This window comes from Fundulus heteroclitus, chromosome 21, assembly GCF_011125445.2.
Source record: "Fundulus heteroclitus isolate FHET01 chromosome 21, MU-UCD_Fhet_4.1, whole genome shotgun sequence".
Taxonomy (NCBI): domain Eukaryota; kingdom Metazoa; phylum Chordata; class Actinopteri; order Cyprinodontiformes; family Fundulidae; genus Fundulus; species Fundulus heteroclitus.
In genome coordinates this window covers 18,159,451-18,178,544 of record NC_046381.1, presented here as the reverse complement: position 1 = coordinate 18,178,544, position 19,094 = coordinate 18,159,451, and the positions used below count along the sequence as shown (strand labels likewise).

The following is a 19,094-nucleotide window of genomic DNA, read 5'->3' as shown; positions in this document are numbered from 1 at the left end:
CTCTGACATTAACACACAAAAGCACTCTGGCGGTTTTGTGGAGTTGTTGCAACTCATTTCTCTGGGACAGCCCGAAGTTGTGGAAGCTGGTAGAGTAGTGCAAGAACCAACCAGGTGGGGTTTTGTTTTGCAATGAGAGTGAAATGAGCCGAGACAGCTTGTACAAATTTACTGAGGAAAAACTCTGTGAGTCAGGCAGCAGAAATGCAGAGCAGAAGAGAATTAGCACTCACCTGGATCAATGTCAGGTCTTCAAGGTTGAGCCTGAAGAGGTGATTTCTGTAGACGGCAAAGAAACAAGTGAGCAGATATAGACGTTTATTTCTTACATAAAGAAAATGTCATGATGTGTCAGTATGTCCTACAACAGCATTTATCTGTCTATAGATAACCTTCTTCCTCCTAATTAGTAGTGTAGTAGCACAGATGTGTGGTAGTTCTAGAGGTCTGATAGCCCCACATGTTTCAAACATGTTTGTTTTTTAATCACAGTACAAGCATTGGTTAGCAGCCCATGCTCAAGCTTTTTTTTTTCTAATGTAGTTAAAAGATTTTATCACAGAGAAATCTTGCAGAAACTCTCAAATTTTCAAACGGCTGACAGTTTGAAATAATTGCAGACTGAAATATACAACTCATTGAAAATAATAGATGGGCAGATTTGGCTAAAATATAATTAGGGCATGCAAAAGGGCTTGATTTCACGGCACAGTTTAAAAAACTACAATTAGATAAGAAAGCCAGAGAGATAACATTCCCAAATCCTTCGGAGCTCTCTAATTGACTTCTGGTATTTTCAAACAGCTTTTAGGAAATGTTACAGTCTAAGGAAGGATGTTTTAGAAGGAATACCGAACAATATGATTTAAGTTGTTTACAAAGACAAAAATAATCACTAAAATTTAATAAAATCTGCAAATCAATTCTATAAAACAGAGATGTGGTAGCGGTGCATCAGTGTTTTAACTGCATATCCAACATGCGTTACTCCAATAGCTACCTATGCTTGCTACCAAGGGATGTTGGTCACTTTGTACATTTGGCTCTTTGTTCTGTTGGCGTTCCGGTCAATTTGCACCCAGCTTTTTTTCTAAAAATAGTAACTTTCTGCAGAGCGCTGTTTTGTGATGACCATGCATCAAGTTATAGCGATCTTGGTGATGATGGACCCTACAATGACAACTGATGTTTTGAACTAATTTTATATCTAATCGTTATCTGTTGCAAAAACACATAGTTTTGAGACTAATGAAGATTTTATGCTAACAGAAGGTTGTTCAAATTTATTTCTGATGGATTGGTGGTCATAATCTCTGGTATTTTAAGAGTCAACTGGTCTTTGTGGAGATATTAAACATCCATAACTGGAAACAGGGCATAATAACGAGTGTTCAGAAAATAATATACATATGGAATAAATTGCAGTATGCATAAGATTGGAGCAACTTCTGGATTAGTAATCTACATATATTCATAAAAAAAAAATAACAAAAAAATAATAATAAGTGATATCCAAAGACCGAGCACATAAGCACAGTTAGTATATTTGTATTTATGCATTTATTTTTAATAAAATGTTTTACAGCTACAACTTTGAAGGAGGTAATGCAGATACAAAAGCAATGCACAACTGGTAAAGAGGAAAACTGACTGGGAGCCATCACTAAATTCTGAAGCAGCCTGCAAATTATAAACTGATCTTTTTGGACGTGTTCAAGCAAGGAAACATCTAAACAGGGAGGAAGCGGGCCCTCGAGAATTGACACTTCCAACCGTTCCAATAAACTGTCTACTATTAGTTGGAAAATCTTTTATTTGGTAAGTTTAAAGTAGTTTAACCCTTTTTTTAAACCTTTTGTGACCAGAATTATATCATTGCTACCTGCATTTATTGTTGATTACATGGTTGTAGAAATTCAACCCCAAAAAATAATAAGCAACCAGAAACAGTATTAACTTTCTGTTTCTGGTAGGGATTCAGTCTTACTTTGTGCTTTCGACAGTGCAACAACAGTTAATGGAAAAAACTAAAATTGAAGGCTAAATCCCATTTGTGCTGACAGGATGGTAATAGGATTGCTAAGTACGCCTAATAGAATACAACTTTTTTTCTGTGTTTAAAAAGTGTTTGGGGGAAAAAAAGTGCCCATCTTTCATGTGAGCAATCATTGCTTTTTGTAAATCAAATATCTATTTTCAGAGTTAACGTCATGCTCAAACACACACTAGCACATGCCATACATATAAAACAGTTTGGCGGAGATCCATCAATCTCCAGAGGAGCGGCTATCAGAAAAGGTCTGTATGTGGCCGTGGCCCCCCATTTTACTGTATTGATATTTACATCGATCCCACTTTTCTTCTATTATCTCTCTTACTTTGAACCCAGCTTGCTGCCATCAATCTTGGTGCATTACCCATCACTGTTAGACACTTAGCAGCTGTCGAGGTGGCACACCGAGTTTCACCACATCTCATATTTAAGTTCTTTCTTTTTTTATTCGAGTAGCGCGAGAATGTGGAGACAGAACTGGCAAATTGTTGATATTGTGAAATGTTTCCAAAGAACCTTTTAAAAGCACTCAGATGCAGCTTTACAGATAAATGCTGCAATTATTCTATACTAAAATAGAACTTTTGTGTCTTCTTTATTTATCAAATATTTGCAGATCAACTTCACTTAGATGCAAAGAATATGCATCTATGTCGCAGATGTACTTTAAACAGCAAAAACAGATCAAATACAACCCCACTGGGTCTATACCAAACTAAAAACCCAGACCAAGTTTTCACCCTCTGCTTAATGGCTTTTATTGAGGGAAAGTGCTATTATCCATTAACTTGACAGTCACTGTAATGCTTAAAGGTAAACACATAATGAAAACTGTTGAGTCCCCATAACATAAGCAAGAAGTGCATGCACACACCAACAGAGACGCATCTGGCAGAGCTTCAAAAAGACAATGCAGTCCATCCTCCAAAGCAATTTTTCTTATGCCTCTGAAGGCATCTATATGGAAGCTGATCATTACTCATGCAATGCAGCAGCTGAGAGGAAGAGAAATAAAATGAGACCGATTGAAAAGAAAGAGAGAAAGATGAAGCCAGACCGAAGCAAAAGAGTTAAGAAAAAAAATATATAATGGATGCAAGTTACCTGGCGCCGACAATCAGTTCATTCTGGCCAGGGTCAAAGGTCAGCTGTGAATAATCCACCGTGCCCTCTGCTTTGAACCTGAAGATCCATGGCTCCATCTCTGTGAAAAACACAAGAGAAAACAACAAAGTTGAAACTATCAGGGTCACGGTGACTGCAGATGAAAGCAAAATCTGAATCTAAAGTCTAACCATTTTCAGGGCTCCATTAGGCCTGGCCGTTACGACCAGTAATGCTTAAATCTAAAACATTGTCTTCTCACTCTGTTAGTACAGCATACCTTCAAACTCAAAAACTTATAGCGTACTTTATATATCAATTGTAAAGTTTTCTTTGCCACTCAGTTTAAAGTATTTTTTAGCCTGTCAAAAATCATTCATGACTACTGAACCTACATCCCTTCTTGAGAGGCACAGGGTGATCACCTGGTGATGGGTATCGGGTGATTATCAGCTTGAACGGCCCTGACCCGCTATATCTAACCCCTCCTTGGTCAACAACACTCTTCAGCGTGGAAGTTGTGACGAAGCAAAGACGAGTCAACGTTAGCTACTTTCACTGTGGTGGGAAAGGTAATTTCTGTCTTTCACCATTATATCCTTCTACAGTATTTAAATTTATACCTGCCTTAAGGATGTTTTTTTACAGTTTCAGACAAGTAAATTGGCCAAACTTTAGCAGATAAAAATAAGGCTGAACGTACTGTAGCAAAGTTGCTCTGTTCTACTCTTTTAAGCATAATATGAACTCAAATATGGTGGTGATAAATCTTTTTGGAGGAGACACCATAGATTACCACAATGATAAACTTTACTTGAAAATAAACCCTTTTTTCACGGCCTCTTGCTGAAACTTTTAACTCTGGTCAGTCTGGCCCATGTTCCTTTAGTCTGGTCCATGTTCCTTTATCTGCATTTTTGGTTTCCTCCAGTGAAAGCCTTGTGAAATCATTATTTTGTAAATAAACTGTGCCATTCTCTCCTGTCTTGTTCTTGTAGTGATACTTTTGTTTGTGTCACATGTGATTGACATTTTCCACTGCGTATCAAAGCTGCCAGGCCTGTGACTTTGACAGGTATGACGAAATAATTTGTTTGTAAAAAGAGTGACAAAATGCACTGACTGGCCACGGGCGCAGAGAGCTTTGCCCTAAAGTGAATCTTTAAAGGAGCAATAAGCGACCACAAGGTGTGGCTTGAGCACGGTCTGTAGACCAAAACAAGATATGTATCAAGTCACTCCAGTAGCAAAACCCCAACCCCCCGTCTCACTAGTATGCGCATATTTGCGGAGGATAAATACACACCAAAACAGCATCACATTTTGGAGGAACATGTCTAGTGAAGATGTATGTAACTCTCAACTTTATAATACTGTTAGTATGAGAAAAGTTTGATCTGCTGGGCCCTGGATCATTTTGCTGCTACGCTACACAGCTCTGCCAGTGGCATTGTATAGGCAGGGAGTGGCTAAGCCCTGAGTGGTAGCTGTTCACATGCATGCACATGTACGCGCAGCCGGCCCTGCTTTGTCAACAAGAGACAGGAGAACAACACTGAGAGATGGTGTGTGATGTCATTCCATATTCCCTCTAAAAAGATACTAGTTCCATCTAAAACAATGAAATCTCGCTTAATGCTCCTTTATCTAACCAATTAGAGACCAGCCCAAAGTCACATGGAAGCCAAAAGGTAACCCAGAGACGTAGACACTCATTTGTCTTGTGCCCGACGGTGTTGAAACATTAAAATTAGGAAAAATAACTGAAAAGAAATCCAATAATGGAATTCGAACAACGAGAAATCAAAAGTCACACACATTTCATGGGTAGCGCTGTTGCCTTGCAGCAAGAAGGTCCTGGGTTTGAGTCCAACCCTGGGTCTTTGTCTCTGTGTTGCCCTGTGAAAGACTTGCGACCCGTCCAGGGTGTACCCCGCCTCTCGCCCACTGACAGCTGGAGAAAGGCACCAGCACCCCTCGCGACCCCAGCAGGGATAAGTGTGTACCCTATCGATAAGCCGATTTGGAAATCTTGGCAATCTTTTAGAACTCTCCGAGGTAATAATTATTTTTTTTAGAAAACCACACACTGACGGATGTTTACAGTTAGAATTACTAACTGTGTTAATATTAGATTAGATTAATTAAAGACCATTTAAAATTTCCCCTCCAAATCAATTTGTCATTGTCTAAAGAGAGTAAAATCCTGCTTCCAGTGATGGTTTTCCCATCTTGACCACTCATTGAATTACTAAAAAACTGCTCATAATGGGGTGGCCAAAATAAAAAAAAGTGTGTCAAAACAGGTTTTACCAAAAAAACGTCCCTAAAATTCCTTATGATCAAACCTTTGCAAAAACGGGAGATGAAAAATTTGGCACAAGTCTTTGATCGGTGTATCTCCAACCCTTTGACATGTTTTGGAGTTTTGTGAGGCACAATATTTTTACCTGAAAATGCAACATAATAATAAAGTTCTACAAAACCCTGCAAGGTCAGTTTGTGTTTGTCTTGACAGAAACATGTCTCTCTGAGCGAGCCACTGTTTTTAATAACTTTTTAACCAATATACAATAAGTCCTATTTCAGTCACAGCCAGAAGGCAAAATCAAGTCACATCCAGAGCTCCTGCAATTGTGCCTTCCTCTGTATTTTGTTAAAAATATTGCCCAAAATGACAAACTGTTTTTTAGGACAAACAAAAAAAAACAAAAAACAGGCTAAATTTGGTCCACAGGTAAAACACTACTGAAGGTCCAAAACCTAGACTGGGATGTTAAACAGATATCTACATTAACCAAAAAACACATGTGGCAGATCAAATTTACCATTTCTCCACTCCAAGTGCTGTTAGCAATAGACTGAGCCAACCAGTACAGCAAACATCATGTCACTCTCACAACACAAGATCTTGCTTGGGTTGTGATTGTACAGACCCAACAAACAACATTGCATTGGCAGTACAACATCACAGAATCTGTCGATGTAACTTCAACACCATTAGTGGCCAAGCTGATGCCAGAGCAGAGCGGCTTGACTTCCAAGTACAATTTATTTTGTGTTTTAATCTGCAAGGACCATCCGACTGTAAATATAAATATCCACATAAATGAATGTTATCTCCTGTCTGAATAAAGTCTATAACCAAGTCTATATAAGCAATTTTAAACACTTTGCACAATGAATCCTATTAGTCAGAATTCAATGACAAGGTTATATGCCGAGAGATTGACAGAGAGATTCAGGTTTGTAAAATTGCATGTATAGTTCAGTGGGATGCTAAAATCATGCCGTATGCTGCTCTTTTCATCTGTTCATCACAGCATTAACTGTACAAGGACACTTATAAGAGGCCTAAATAACTCTACATTCCTCACCTTGTAAAATATAGTAAAAAAGAGCACAAGTTACTTCAACACCAAAGTCATAAAACATTTCACTTTTTTAAAAATGAGAATGTGTGGGCTGCACACAGTTGGTAGCACTGTTGCCTTGCAACAAGAAGGTCTAGGCTTCAACCTCAGGGTTCGACCTGGGGTCTTTCTGCATGTTCTGCCTGTGGATGCGTGGGTTCTCTCTGTATGCTCTGGCTTCTTCCCACAGTCCAAAAACATGACAGTTAGGTTCATTGGTGACTCTAAATTGCCCTTAGATGTGAGTCTGTGGTTGTTTGTCCTATGTGGCTGTGTTGCCCTCCGATGGACTGGCGACCTGTATCCCGCCTCTCGCCTACTGACCGCTGGTGATAGAAAATGGATGGGTGGTTGAAATTAAATTAATATTTTAAAATAAATAAACACTAATAATAGGGAACACTAAATACAAAAAAAAACATTTAATTTGGCCCTGAAGTTTTTTCTTTTCTTTTTTTTTGTATGAAAGCACTTTACGTTATTAATTCCCACACTCCCTGTGCTAAAATCCACATCACAAAGGGACAGTGAAATATGGACACGTTACTTTCTGTCAGTGGTTATTTTCATTTTTAAACCCTGCTTTTGTTTGAGAGGTTTCAAGGAAATGTATACTTTGCGGTAGATGAGATTCAACATTTTTATGGAGCCTGAGGTCGGCCTCGTGCTGCAAGGAGAACATACAAACATAGCATGAGACAGAGACGTCCCAGACAGAAAGCGACATCTTATCCACAACACGCCTGTTCTCCTGGCGCCCAACCCATTAACCCCTGACCAATCAAATCAAACGACGACAAGGGCCTGTCTACCGTCTGGTTACCCGATAGGTTTAGTCGAGCGTGGTCAAAACAGTCATTGACGGTCGGTGTCATAATATCCAGTCTAGGTATTACTTACATGGGGGAAAAAATAACCTTACTGAAGTAACGTGATGTGGATAAGAATTTATAACTGCATTGTCCAAGAAACTGGAAATAATGATTTTATAAGTCATCGCATTTATTTAAAAAAAAAAAACACTCCTATCTAAGTCTTCAAACTATTTACAGACAATACCATTCAAAGGGACATTTTTTTAACCAGAAGCTATCCTTCAGGGCCAGAACAGAGGGAGAGGACAGCTTGAACATCCTCCCCGAAACACATTATCTGCTTCTTCAGGCACACCTGTCAGACAGCGTTTCAAACACTTTCTCCCTCGACTGCATCAAAAGTGAGCACTTCCAGTTTTAGTGACAAACGTGGGATTTCTGAGCGGTTCAAAACGAAGACAAGCAGCGTGAAAGAAAACACACATACACACACACAAAAAAAAAAAAAAAAAAAAACGAGGATCCTCCAAAGAACATCTGCTGCCTCCAACTCACGCATAGGGAGCAAACCCCAGCTCTTGTGACAAAACAATATCATCTGCTGAGAGACGCCGCCATGTATGCAAAGGCACATTCCCTTGTCTTTCAATTCTCTAGAGAAAGATACCCAAACATGACAGAGGAGAGCAGCGAGTATGAAGCTAATAAATTTTAATTAGCTATATATTCAGGAGGTCATGACCATCTTTTCCCAAAAAACTTTCTACTTATTTAAGATACATTGCTCTTCTCATTTTATGGGAAGAAACCAAGTTTTAGATGTGAAAATCTTTTTTCTCCACTATAGGCTTGTTTTTTTTTTTTAACACCACAGAGAAGATCCTCAGCATACAAATATAGCTGTGACATCCCCCCAGAGGGGGACACGGTACTCGACGAACCCCAGCTTTTCCTCATAAATCTCCCAGACTCAACAAGGGGGACTTGCTAGGTGATGAAGTGTGTGTTTGTCTGTCTGCATGCCTCTGTATAATGCATTGCAAAAGTATTCATACTCAACGAACCTCTTCATATTTTGTCACATTATATCCCAGAGACTGCAATACATTGTGTGGTGAATATACGACGTAGACAAACACCAAGCAAACTATGAACACTATAAGGTGCATTTGTATTCAGCTGCCCAGGTCTGTTGCATTTCACAAATATGCCTTATATTGAAGAGTGACTTTGAGGGTTTGTACAAGTACAGACTGAAATGTTTGCCCATTTTTTAATCATTATTATTATTATTATTATTATTATTATTATTATTATTATTATTATTATTATTATTATTATTATTTTAGCAAAAAAAAAAAAGCTTCAGTTCAGTCAGATTGGATGGAGGACATTTGTAAACAGCCACTGTCATCTCTTCCCACAGGTTCTCAATTGGACTTAGGTCTGGAGTTTGATTAGGTCATACTGACAAATGAACACGTCTTGGTCTTAACCACCTCATGTCATGATTTGAGAAGTTATGGCTGGACCAAAGAGTATACAGGAGCCTGGAGCTGACATGACGATGATCAAATTTAATAAAATGAACAAAAACAAAAAAAAAAAACTCAAGAGAACTTAGAAGATGTTGACTCAGGGTAGCACAATGGAGGGTACACAACGGAGGATCCGACAACAAGGGAAAGAAACGGGTTGTTTAAACAGAGAGGGAAGAACAAGTAATTAACGAGACAAGCAACAGGTGAGCGACACGAAGGGGAAGACTGAAGGTATGCAGACAGGTTAACAGATCTAACAGAAAAAAGATACAATTAACTAATATATAATCTATTAAAATAAACATGAAATGTTGAGAAAACTGAAAGGTGCATGATCCCAGGAATATAAAAAGAACAATCAATAAAAAATAACCTGAGGATCATGATATTTCATTGTAACACTGACTCCATGTATGTAAAGCTTTTGCTTTGCAGGCTCTTACAGGGTTTCATGGGTTTTAGCTCAATCTTCCCATCAACTCTCATCAGCTCCCTGTCCCTGCTGAGAAGCTTCACCACAGCATGATACTGCCATCACTATGTTTTAACTATTTCGGCCAGGGTGATCTCAGAGACCTTTATTCCACATGATTGAGGCGTATCCTACATAGCTTGTGGCAACCTTGAAAAATGACATCTTATGGTTTTCAGCAAAACCTTCTTTCTTCCTGCCACTCTTCCTTAGAGGCCCAGTTTGTGGATTGCATGACTAATTGCTGTCCTGTGAAAATATTCTCCCGCCTGAGCAGTGGATCTCTGCAGTTGCTCCAGAGTTACCATCAGCCTCGTAAATGGGGGTGTGATTATTTTTTGAAAAATTTCTGCATGTGTGTGAGACACAGAAAGAAATAATATTGCTAGTCTGTTTTCAAAAAAGGGGTGCAAAAAAAGCTGAAATTGACCACAACAGCCTTCAAAGGGTTTTTTGGCCTTTGTGACGAGGCCAAGGAGGCATTTATAAACATTCATTACCAAAGCGGATGGGCCCTCCCAAGGCTGCACAGCTGAGTAAACAGAGCTTTCTATAGTCACATTCATTGGGGTTAATCCGATTGTACTTGGTTCAGCTCCTGGACTTCTGAAGTGTGGCAGAATTAGAAACATATTTCTGCAAAACCATAAATTAAGGAGTTTTTATGCATACACACACATACACACACAACATCTATCTATCTATCTATCTATCTATCTATCTATCTATCTATCTATCTATCTATCTATCTATCTATTTATCTATCTATCTATCTATCTATCTATCTATCTATCTATCTATCTATCTATCTATCTATCTATCTATCTATCTATCTATCTATATATATATATATATATATATATATATATATATATATATATATATATATATATATATATATATATTCCAGCAGAAACAAAACTGTAGGACAACTCCCTCAGCCAGTATGTTCATAGTATGTCTCATCTCACCTACTAGATTTCATTTCTGCTTTGCATGTTACATGGATTGCCATCATTTGCATGGTTAAATTAATGTGATATTGTAATCCCATCACGGCCATGACAGCGCAACAGCTGAATGAATCAAGGGATTGGCTGCTGACGAGACGAAGGCGTGATCCCATGCAGACACATGGGCACACACACTAGGATTAGGGTGAATACTAACAGCGCAGCAAGGGTTCTGAGCCAAAAAGAAACCAGACAGCCCCCCACCCCCCACCCACCTACCTACACACACTTGCGGTTTCCAGCTCATCCCCATAAGCCCTGTGTCTCCCGCCTCCTCACAACACGACACCCCATCACTCACATACCATTTGTAATTCCCCGCTCTGATACAGAACCTGAGACAAAGACAACGACGGGGTGGACAAATATTTACAGCACGCATCAAAAGACATGCCAGTCTCCAGTTTGGCTGCCCTAAAAGTTATGGTGGACTGGCATCAATGCAACATGGGAACCAATTCAGAAACATGAATGGGTTTTCTGTGCGTGGTGTAAATACCACGTGGCAATACAAGCCAGTCCACTTTTAATGCAGCCCGGTGGTTATTTGGAGTTGCAGGAATGGCCACTATTACCTCAGAGTGATGTGAGGAAAAGAGCGGTTAAAAAAAACCCAAATACCTGTTTGGCTTTAATAAATCAAAAAATAAATGCAATGTCACTTAAAATGTCACAAACACACAGCTGAACTCTCGTCAAAATTATGTCAAGAATAAAAAAAAAACAATCTTACAGGTGAAAAGTGTTCTGGCCTAAGGCATAAAAAGAATCACGTAAAACTAACCGCCATGGAGCCACAAATAGGTCCTACCACAGCCTGGCTCTGTGACAAAAAAGAGGGAAAAGGACATGAGGACTGGATTTATAAATGTTTATTTTAAAGAGTGTAAAATAAATAATTTTAATGGGGAAAATCAAGCCTGTCAAAAAAAAAAAAACTGTTAAGTTGGCCAGACCAAAACCCAAGCAGGACAAGTTAGGGGAGGGATAGGCCCATTTGTACAACTATAAAGATAGTGTTCATAACACTAAGCAAAAAGGAAGTTCCCAATGAACCCAAGGATGTACAAATTTAATCAACAATCTGTCAGTACATCTCAAAAACACATACACATTGTCCCAAACTTAAAAAGGTTTGAGCTTAGCATCTGGATATCTGATTTTCTGTCCTTGAGCTACAGTGTGTCAGTTGTCAAATCCTCAACTTTTTCAGCATCTTCAGATGCTTCAGCATTTTAATCTCACTCATCACCCTCAGCTCTGCCATAACCACATGTATGAAATCCCAACATTCCTTTACTTTAAGACATTCAGAGGCACTTTAAATAGGGCAGTAGACGTCGCTTCACTACATTAGTTAGAGGTTGTTTTTTTTGTCATATACTGCACATCACAAAATTAAACCAAAAATAAACTGGAACAAGCAACTGAGTTAGCTAGAAACTACAGTCCCATAACAAAAAACAGGTTTTACCTCAAACACAGTTACAACTGATGTATTTTCAAGAAAACTATATAAAATATATTGGTACAAATATCCATGCTGTCCGCTTTCATGAAAAGATGATTAACTGCATATTTTACCCAACATAAAAACATAAAAATATTAGATCTCAATTGTTGTTACCAATATTTATCTAAAAGTAATGGCAACATGTAATCCAAGTATATCACATTTATATCCTGTTGCTGTCCATATGTGTTTTTTTTCTTCTTCTTTTTTTGTGGACTAACACCGATTGCGTAACCTGGCAAGCCAGAATGTTCTGCACAATATTAATCTGGGACTGCTTCCATCAAATCCGTTTGGAGAACGCAGGAACATGTAGCAGAACTCCTGAGCTGATTGGACTCAGCAGCACCTAGTACCTGCCTACCAAAGTTTGGATTTTACCAGTCACAGTTTCAAACGTAAGCAGCAGGCCTCATGGGAAACCACAACAAAGTAAGCTAGTCAAGGTCTTCGATTTATGATTTATGTTTTGCTGTTTAAATTGTGAAAATATAACACTCTCAAGCACATAAAGTTACGTTTTGACTGAATAAAGAGCCTGTTTAAAGTCAGTTTAACAGATGTTTTCTCCAACTCTCAAAAACAGTAGGTCAGCTAGATATTGCTATAAAGAGGCGTTGAACATTATGTCAATACCCAAAACAGCTGAACACCGTGAGTTGTGGTTCCGACTAAGTATCAACATAAACTTGCTATTAAGAATATCATAATACTATTTTTTTGTCATTTTTAAACACCCCCATATACCATGTCACCTGTATCCACACCCATAACAGAAAATTGAATAGCTGTCCACTTTAGCGACCACAATGCATAAAAGGTTTAATCTGTGCCTGTAGTTCTTCCAGTACGTTTAAATCCATAAATATATAAAAAGCCTGCATTCCTTCCACTTGCATCTTGACATCAATTCAAATAAAACATGACAAGAACATAGCTGACCTGGGACAATAATAGAAGGAGGCTTTTTTTTGGTTTCGGAAATCAAGCTCAAAGACCTCGGATGCCTTTAAATTTAAATGAATCATCCCCAAATGCCTAATTAAAGCATCCCTGATTCCAGCTACAGCTTCTTGCTTTCATGAATACTGTGAGCCCATTTGTTAATTCTCTCATCATCCTAAGGAAGTGTTTGCCATTCAGGGAAGATAAAGACAGAACTATGCTTGTTGCGTGGCTGTAAAACAAGTCTGCCCGTCACACCCCTGAGAGATATGGCCCTTAGCATGGCTTGTAAAGTCATTGTTTACACCACACTTTATACCCTTTAAAAGCCTTCAAGCTCGCAGGTAAGGACACTTGTTAAAATTACTGTTGCTGTTTACTATAGGAGGCAGAATAACAATGAAATGCATTTCGTGAAAAAGCTGTTGCCGAGGCTCTGCCAGTCAAAGAACCTTCATAGAAATGGCCCACATTTACACTACAGCCAAGCTGAAACTAGATTCAGCTCTGTTTTGATTATGAAAGTGAAGAAACTGTATCCTTTGGGCAACCATTTGGACTATACTGCCGTTAAACCGTGCAGTGAACTTTCCTTTCTGAAACCCTACATTTTTGAAACCACCACACAAAGCTGAAAGCTGTCTTTAGACTACACCATCCTCACACCACAGTTACAGTTCTGTCAGCCAAGTGTTGTGCCAAGTCAGAAAACCACCGGCCCGAGTGGGGTCAAGCCTATGTGAGGCACACCCTTCCACTGTCAGGCCACAATCACACAGACGAGAAAAACGCTGTCACTGGAAGCCACTTGGATAAACCTTGACCTTGGCTTCTGACGATAGGAAACAACCACTCTTTGGTCTATATTTTATCTATTTCACCAGATGGCAGCTTTTTCTTCTTCAACTTTCAAAAAACGTTATTTTTTGAAAAAACTTTTTTTTTATCATGCACATGTTCACCAACATAAGATTTGTTTGGCTTTTTATAACAACAAAAACTACGTATGTACTGTGCATATATTTTGCAAACTGAGACGTATTGCAAAATAGTTTTTGAAGCAACTTCCATTAATCCATTCTTGGTGGAAACCTTTTGGGCTAACAAATAAGATAAGATAAGATAAGATAGTCTTTATTGATCTCACAATGGAGAAATTCACTCGTCACATCGGCTCATACAAGAAGGTGCAGAGTAGGGAAGGTGCATTCAGTTATATACAGTGAATCTTCATATATAGAATGGATCAGAAAGAATACCAAAAAAATACAAAAAAGGAAATAGGAATGGGCATATGATGTCTCATTTACATTCTAAGTGGTCTATATATATATATATATATATATATATATATATATATATATATATATATATATATATATATATATATATATATATATATATATATAAACATATCTATATACTTGAATATATACATATATCTATGCGCCTACTTACATACGCACCTACGCGTATGTACGTGCATATACATTGTATACATTTGTACATACATACATACATACATACATACATTTGTGCTGACTTATGTTCAGGTGGTGATAGCAGCAGAAGTCACTACATCAGGATTATTGCACGGGTTGTAGGACAGTGTATTAAATAGATTATTGCACCTCGGTTATTGCACGTTAATTATTACAGTTATGGTCACAGTTGCAGTTACAGTGCAGCATTGTAAAGTCTGATAGCAGCAGGAATAAATGACCTGCGGTAGCGCTCCTTTTTACAGACAGGATGTTTTAGTCTGGCACTAAAGGAGCTGCTCAGCTCCTCTACAGTCTGGTGCAGGGGGTGGATAACACTAGCAGAAGAGCAAAATGCGCAGCTCCTTAATGGTCCAGATGACCTGGCTTTATAATCTCCATAGTCCAACACAGCAGCATCATAAAAATTGTGTGAACATGTTACTTTTACAAAAACCTCAGAACTTTCATTTAATTAGGGATACGTATATTATTACACGCTGTAAATGACGTCAAAATCCAAAATCCTGAATCTTTTAGAGAAGTAGAGCTTTATGTAACAGGGTTCACAGTGGGTGCTAATATGTTGCCAGACTCAAGCTCTAACGCATGCCTTTAATATGAGTTCAGCCTTGCAAGTTCAGTTTTGCAAAGATCCATCGCATCATACATTCCAATGAAATTCATCCTCTCTATTTAACCCATCCCTCAGGGAGCAGCGGGCTGCCATTGTGCGGCGCCCCTGGGAACATTCTGGGATAAAAGGTCTTGCTCAGGGAAATGCAAGCACCATTAAAACCGCAAGCGGTGATGAGCGGCCCTCGCAGCAAAGCGCCGCTCTGGCCTTTTGGCCACCGCTGGGATTTGCGCACCGCCGGCCGCCCGCCACCGCAGATGCTGTCACGCATTTTGCCCGCCCGTCCACTGGGCGATTCACAGGAACGTGTTCGGCAGCGCTCCCCCACGACTCACGGGGGCCCGCGGGCCGTAGCTTTGACACCCCTGGTTTAAACATTAGTATACCAATTTAATCAAAGGTATCTTACTAGCTGTTAATCCAGCTTAATGTGAAAAGTTAACAAAACCATTTTAGTTTTTTAAAGTTACTTGCTATTTCATGTGTCTAAGGGTTTTGTTTCTTGCATTAAGACAGCTTTTATGAAAGTTTAACATCTAAATTGGTGGATACACACCCAAAAGTAATGTAAAAGTAACACTTTAGCAATTGGACTATTGCCAAAGGAACACTTTAGCAATATCGCGGGGGTAGCAGCTTTATAAAGGAGGCCCAGACGTCCCTCTCCCCAGCCACTTGGGCCAGCTCCTCAGGAGGAATCCCAAGGCGTTCGCAGGCCAGCCGAGAGACATAGTCCCTCCAGCGTGTCCTGGGTCTTCCCCTGGGCCTCCTCCCGGTGGGACGTGCCCAGAACACCTCACCAGGGAGGCGTCCAGGAGGCATCCTAACCAGATGCACAAGCCACCTCAACTGGCTCCTCTCGACATGAAGAAGCAGTGGCTCTACTATGGGGTAAGAGAGCTTTCTAAATAGATTTGTACATAAAAGGATAGTTGTGTCCATATCAGTCAGAAGTTGTGCATAACAAACATTTGTAAACTCATAATAATTTAAATCACATTCAAAAGATACAACATACGGTTTAAATAGTTACAACTTCAATAACTAATAAATACAAATTTCAAGTTTAAATTTGTGCTTTACTCTTTATGAACACAAACAGCAGCGGCTGCTTGAGAATACGGATTTTTTCTTTGAGAATACGAATTCACAACAGTGGTCTGACGTCACGGTTTCCAAGGCTGGTTAATGGACCACAGAGTGCGAAGATAGGAGCCGCGCATGCGTTCTTCAGACTGACCGTCTCTGAATGCACCGCGGCTGCAGCTTCATTCCAGACAGCGCAGAGCTCACAGTGGTAAGTTAAACACTCCCTTTTCTGCTGCTGTTGTTCAAAAGTACGTTTTCAGATCGTTTGAGGCGAGAACATTATACTTTTAAGCTTCCCTATGTGGCCTGTTTACAGAGTTAGTGCGTAATTTTAATAAAAAGTCCGACGTTGAGCGTCTGTGCCAACTGGTAGGTTTTTTAAGATTGACAGCCTATTTCCTACTTTTATCTTTAAAAAAACAACATTGAGGATGGTATTAAACATGTGATCACGTTGAAATTGTGACTATTTATCTGTAAATAATTCAAACGAAAACACAATTTTTATATATTAGTAACAGTAAAGGGAGTAGAGTTAAGCTACTTTGTCTAACCTTCACAGCATTGTTCATTAAGGAAAAGTTATTTCTGTCTGTCCACCTTTACAGCGATTAATCTATAAATTATGTGCAGTTAGTTCAGTTCATTCTTTCAGTGAAATGGTAGAAATACCAGAGAAGGGAAGCCATTTGTTACATTTACTACTATACATTTGACACTTTCTTTCTTGAGAACTATAATAATCTGCATGTTAACCACATACAGTTTTATGGTGTGAAAAGATGAGAATTGAAAAAAACAATTATGGTAACATTTGGCATTTTTTATTTACAGGAAGAAACAGAAACAAAATATGTGAGGATAAACACCTCTGTGCCAATCCTCCAAATATTTTTTAATGAAGGGGACCTGAAACCAGCCTTTTAGCTAAACAGGGCCACCATCGTCCTCCTCCTTCAGCTGCTGCCCATCAGAAGGTCCATGGATGGCCACAGGAGATAGAGGTGCTGCTGACCCTCTACTGGCTGGCCTGTGGAGCATCCTATAGGAAAACAGCTTGCCAGTAAGATCTCTTACCTTCTTGTCCTTAAATAGAGCCAGCAATGACACACAATTGATACATAGATTATATAAATTGGATAGAAGATTAAGACATATCAGCATATTACCTAAATTACAAGTTAATTTTTTATTTGGTACAGCTCTAGTGGAGGCACGCTACAACAGGCACCACGACAAGGCTGATAAACATCACTGAGTGTGTCTTTGGTGATCTGAAGACACGGTGGCGTTCCATCTTCTTAAAGGTGCTGGAGGTCCGCCCGACGTTTCCCCACAAAGTAATCGGCGCCTGCTGCATCCTCCACAGTATTAGTATAGCAGCAGGTGATCAGCTAGATGTGGAGGTCGACCCAGAGGAGGACGGCCATCCGGCGGCTGAAGACGGAGCTGCTCCAGCTGGCTGCATGTTTAAGTGAACATGACTACACCTGACCTAACGTAGATCAGTTTTAGTCATGTCCACACGCTGCTTCATTTCATTTTTTTCACCACCTGTAACAATACATAAAATAATCAGTGAATTAATTTCCATTCCAAATTTTTTTAATTGTATGTTTGTAGGTGTTGTCTATTTGTATAAGATGTTAATAGAAGTTATTTGTTTTAAACCACGTTAGTAACTGTTAATTTGTTGAATATGTTACACCTTCATTCTGTTCCAAAGTTAAAACATTTGTCTAAAATAAATATCTTTTTTTTTTTTCATATATTGTTACTATTGTTTTCTTTCCCACTTTCTCTTCTCAATTTTTCGTGTCCTCACTCAGAGGAAACTCACTTAGGAAAAACATTTAAAGAATTTATTTATTTATAGATTTTATATTAGGGCTGGACAATATAGAAAAAAGCATATTGATAAAAAAAATGCAAATTGATGGATAGATAATTATCAAAAAGATTTAAAACCTGGCTCTTATAATATTGCTAAATGACTTAATTTTAATATATCACACACAAACACTCAATCCCAAATAAATTCTTATTTACCCAACATTTTTAACCATAACTGATTTTTTTAAAAGAAAAATAACTCAACTTAAGAGACCTGGGTGATGTTATTAAATACTGACAAAGAATAAACTCAAGTGACCAGCGCTGTTAGAGAAAAACTTGCGTACCAGAACTTTATATTGCAGATCAAGAGTGGCGAGTTTGAAGCCAGGTTTTTCATGTCCATCACTATGAAGCATGTTACTGCATGCGTGATGTCCTTATGCCGCCAGGACACTTTGTCATTTTATCACAAAGAAGGAAGCCCAGTTTAGTTGCTGTTACCTGCTTTGTTTTGGAAGAACTTCCAGAAGATTCCTAAGAAGATGACGCGGAGCCGCGCGGGGCTAAAACGGCTCGCGCTGCTGCGGTAGTGAGCGGCTGAGCGGCTTACGTGATGAAACAAGTTGGTTGCGTTACCAGACTTTGTTTTTACCGGTTCCTTGCAAGTTTTACAAATCACTGTGGTTTATTTCTGTCAGGCTGGCGAACTAGTAAAACCCCGTTTTGGGACCGTTTCCCCCGCTGCTCCTTGCTGCGACATATTCACGTGCTCTGTGTTGTGGTTTGAGAGGGCGGCACTTTGTGACGGCGTGCCTGGGTCCGCGATTACGATTGGTCGAGAGGAAGTAGTGACTGTAGCATCAACTAGGTTAAAAGGAAGAAAGGAAAACTGTCTGTATAACCAACTTTTATCGATCCTTTTTTCCCTTATTGTGCCACACGTCTTTCGACTGATATATATTGTTATTAAATTATCGTCCAGCCCTATTTTATATGATGCTGTCACCCTTGGGAGACATTTACAATTTATTCCAGCAATTATTGAGTTAATAAAGCAACACGCGTCAGTCTGATAAACACAAAACAAATAAATCAGACTCTTTTTTTAAATTACGCGCCAACTCTGTAAATTGGGAAGCTTAAAAGTATATTATTCTCGCCTCAAACAATCTGAAAACGTAC

General features: G+C 39.0%; 1 protein-coding gene across 2 annotated transcripts in view; it reads right to left on the bottom strand.

Moving 5' to 3' along the window:
* sema5a (sema domain, seven thrombospondin repeats (type 1 and type 1-like), transmembrane domain (TM) and short cytoplasmic domain, (semaphorin) 5A) overlaps positions 1–19,094 on the bottom strand; it is a 223,847-nt gene that overhangs the window by 139,585 nt on the left and 65,168 nt on the right. For both annotated transcript variants that reach the window (XR_004927321.1, XM_012857340.3), the window contains exons 3-4: positions 3,158–3,257; positions 234–279 (exon numbers count right to left, since the gene is read on the bottom strand). Coding sequence is in view for 1 of the 2 variants with exons in the window: in XM_012857340.3 (XP_012712794.2) it covers positions 234–279; positions 3,158–3,257 (146 nt within the window). In the remaining variant the exon portion in view is untranslated. The remainder of the gene's footprint in view (positions 1–233; positions 280–3,157; positions 3,258–19,094) is intronic.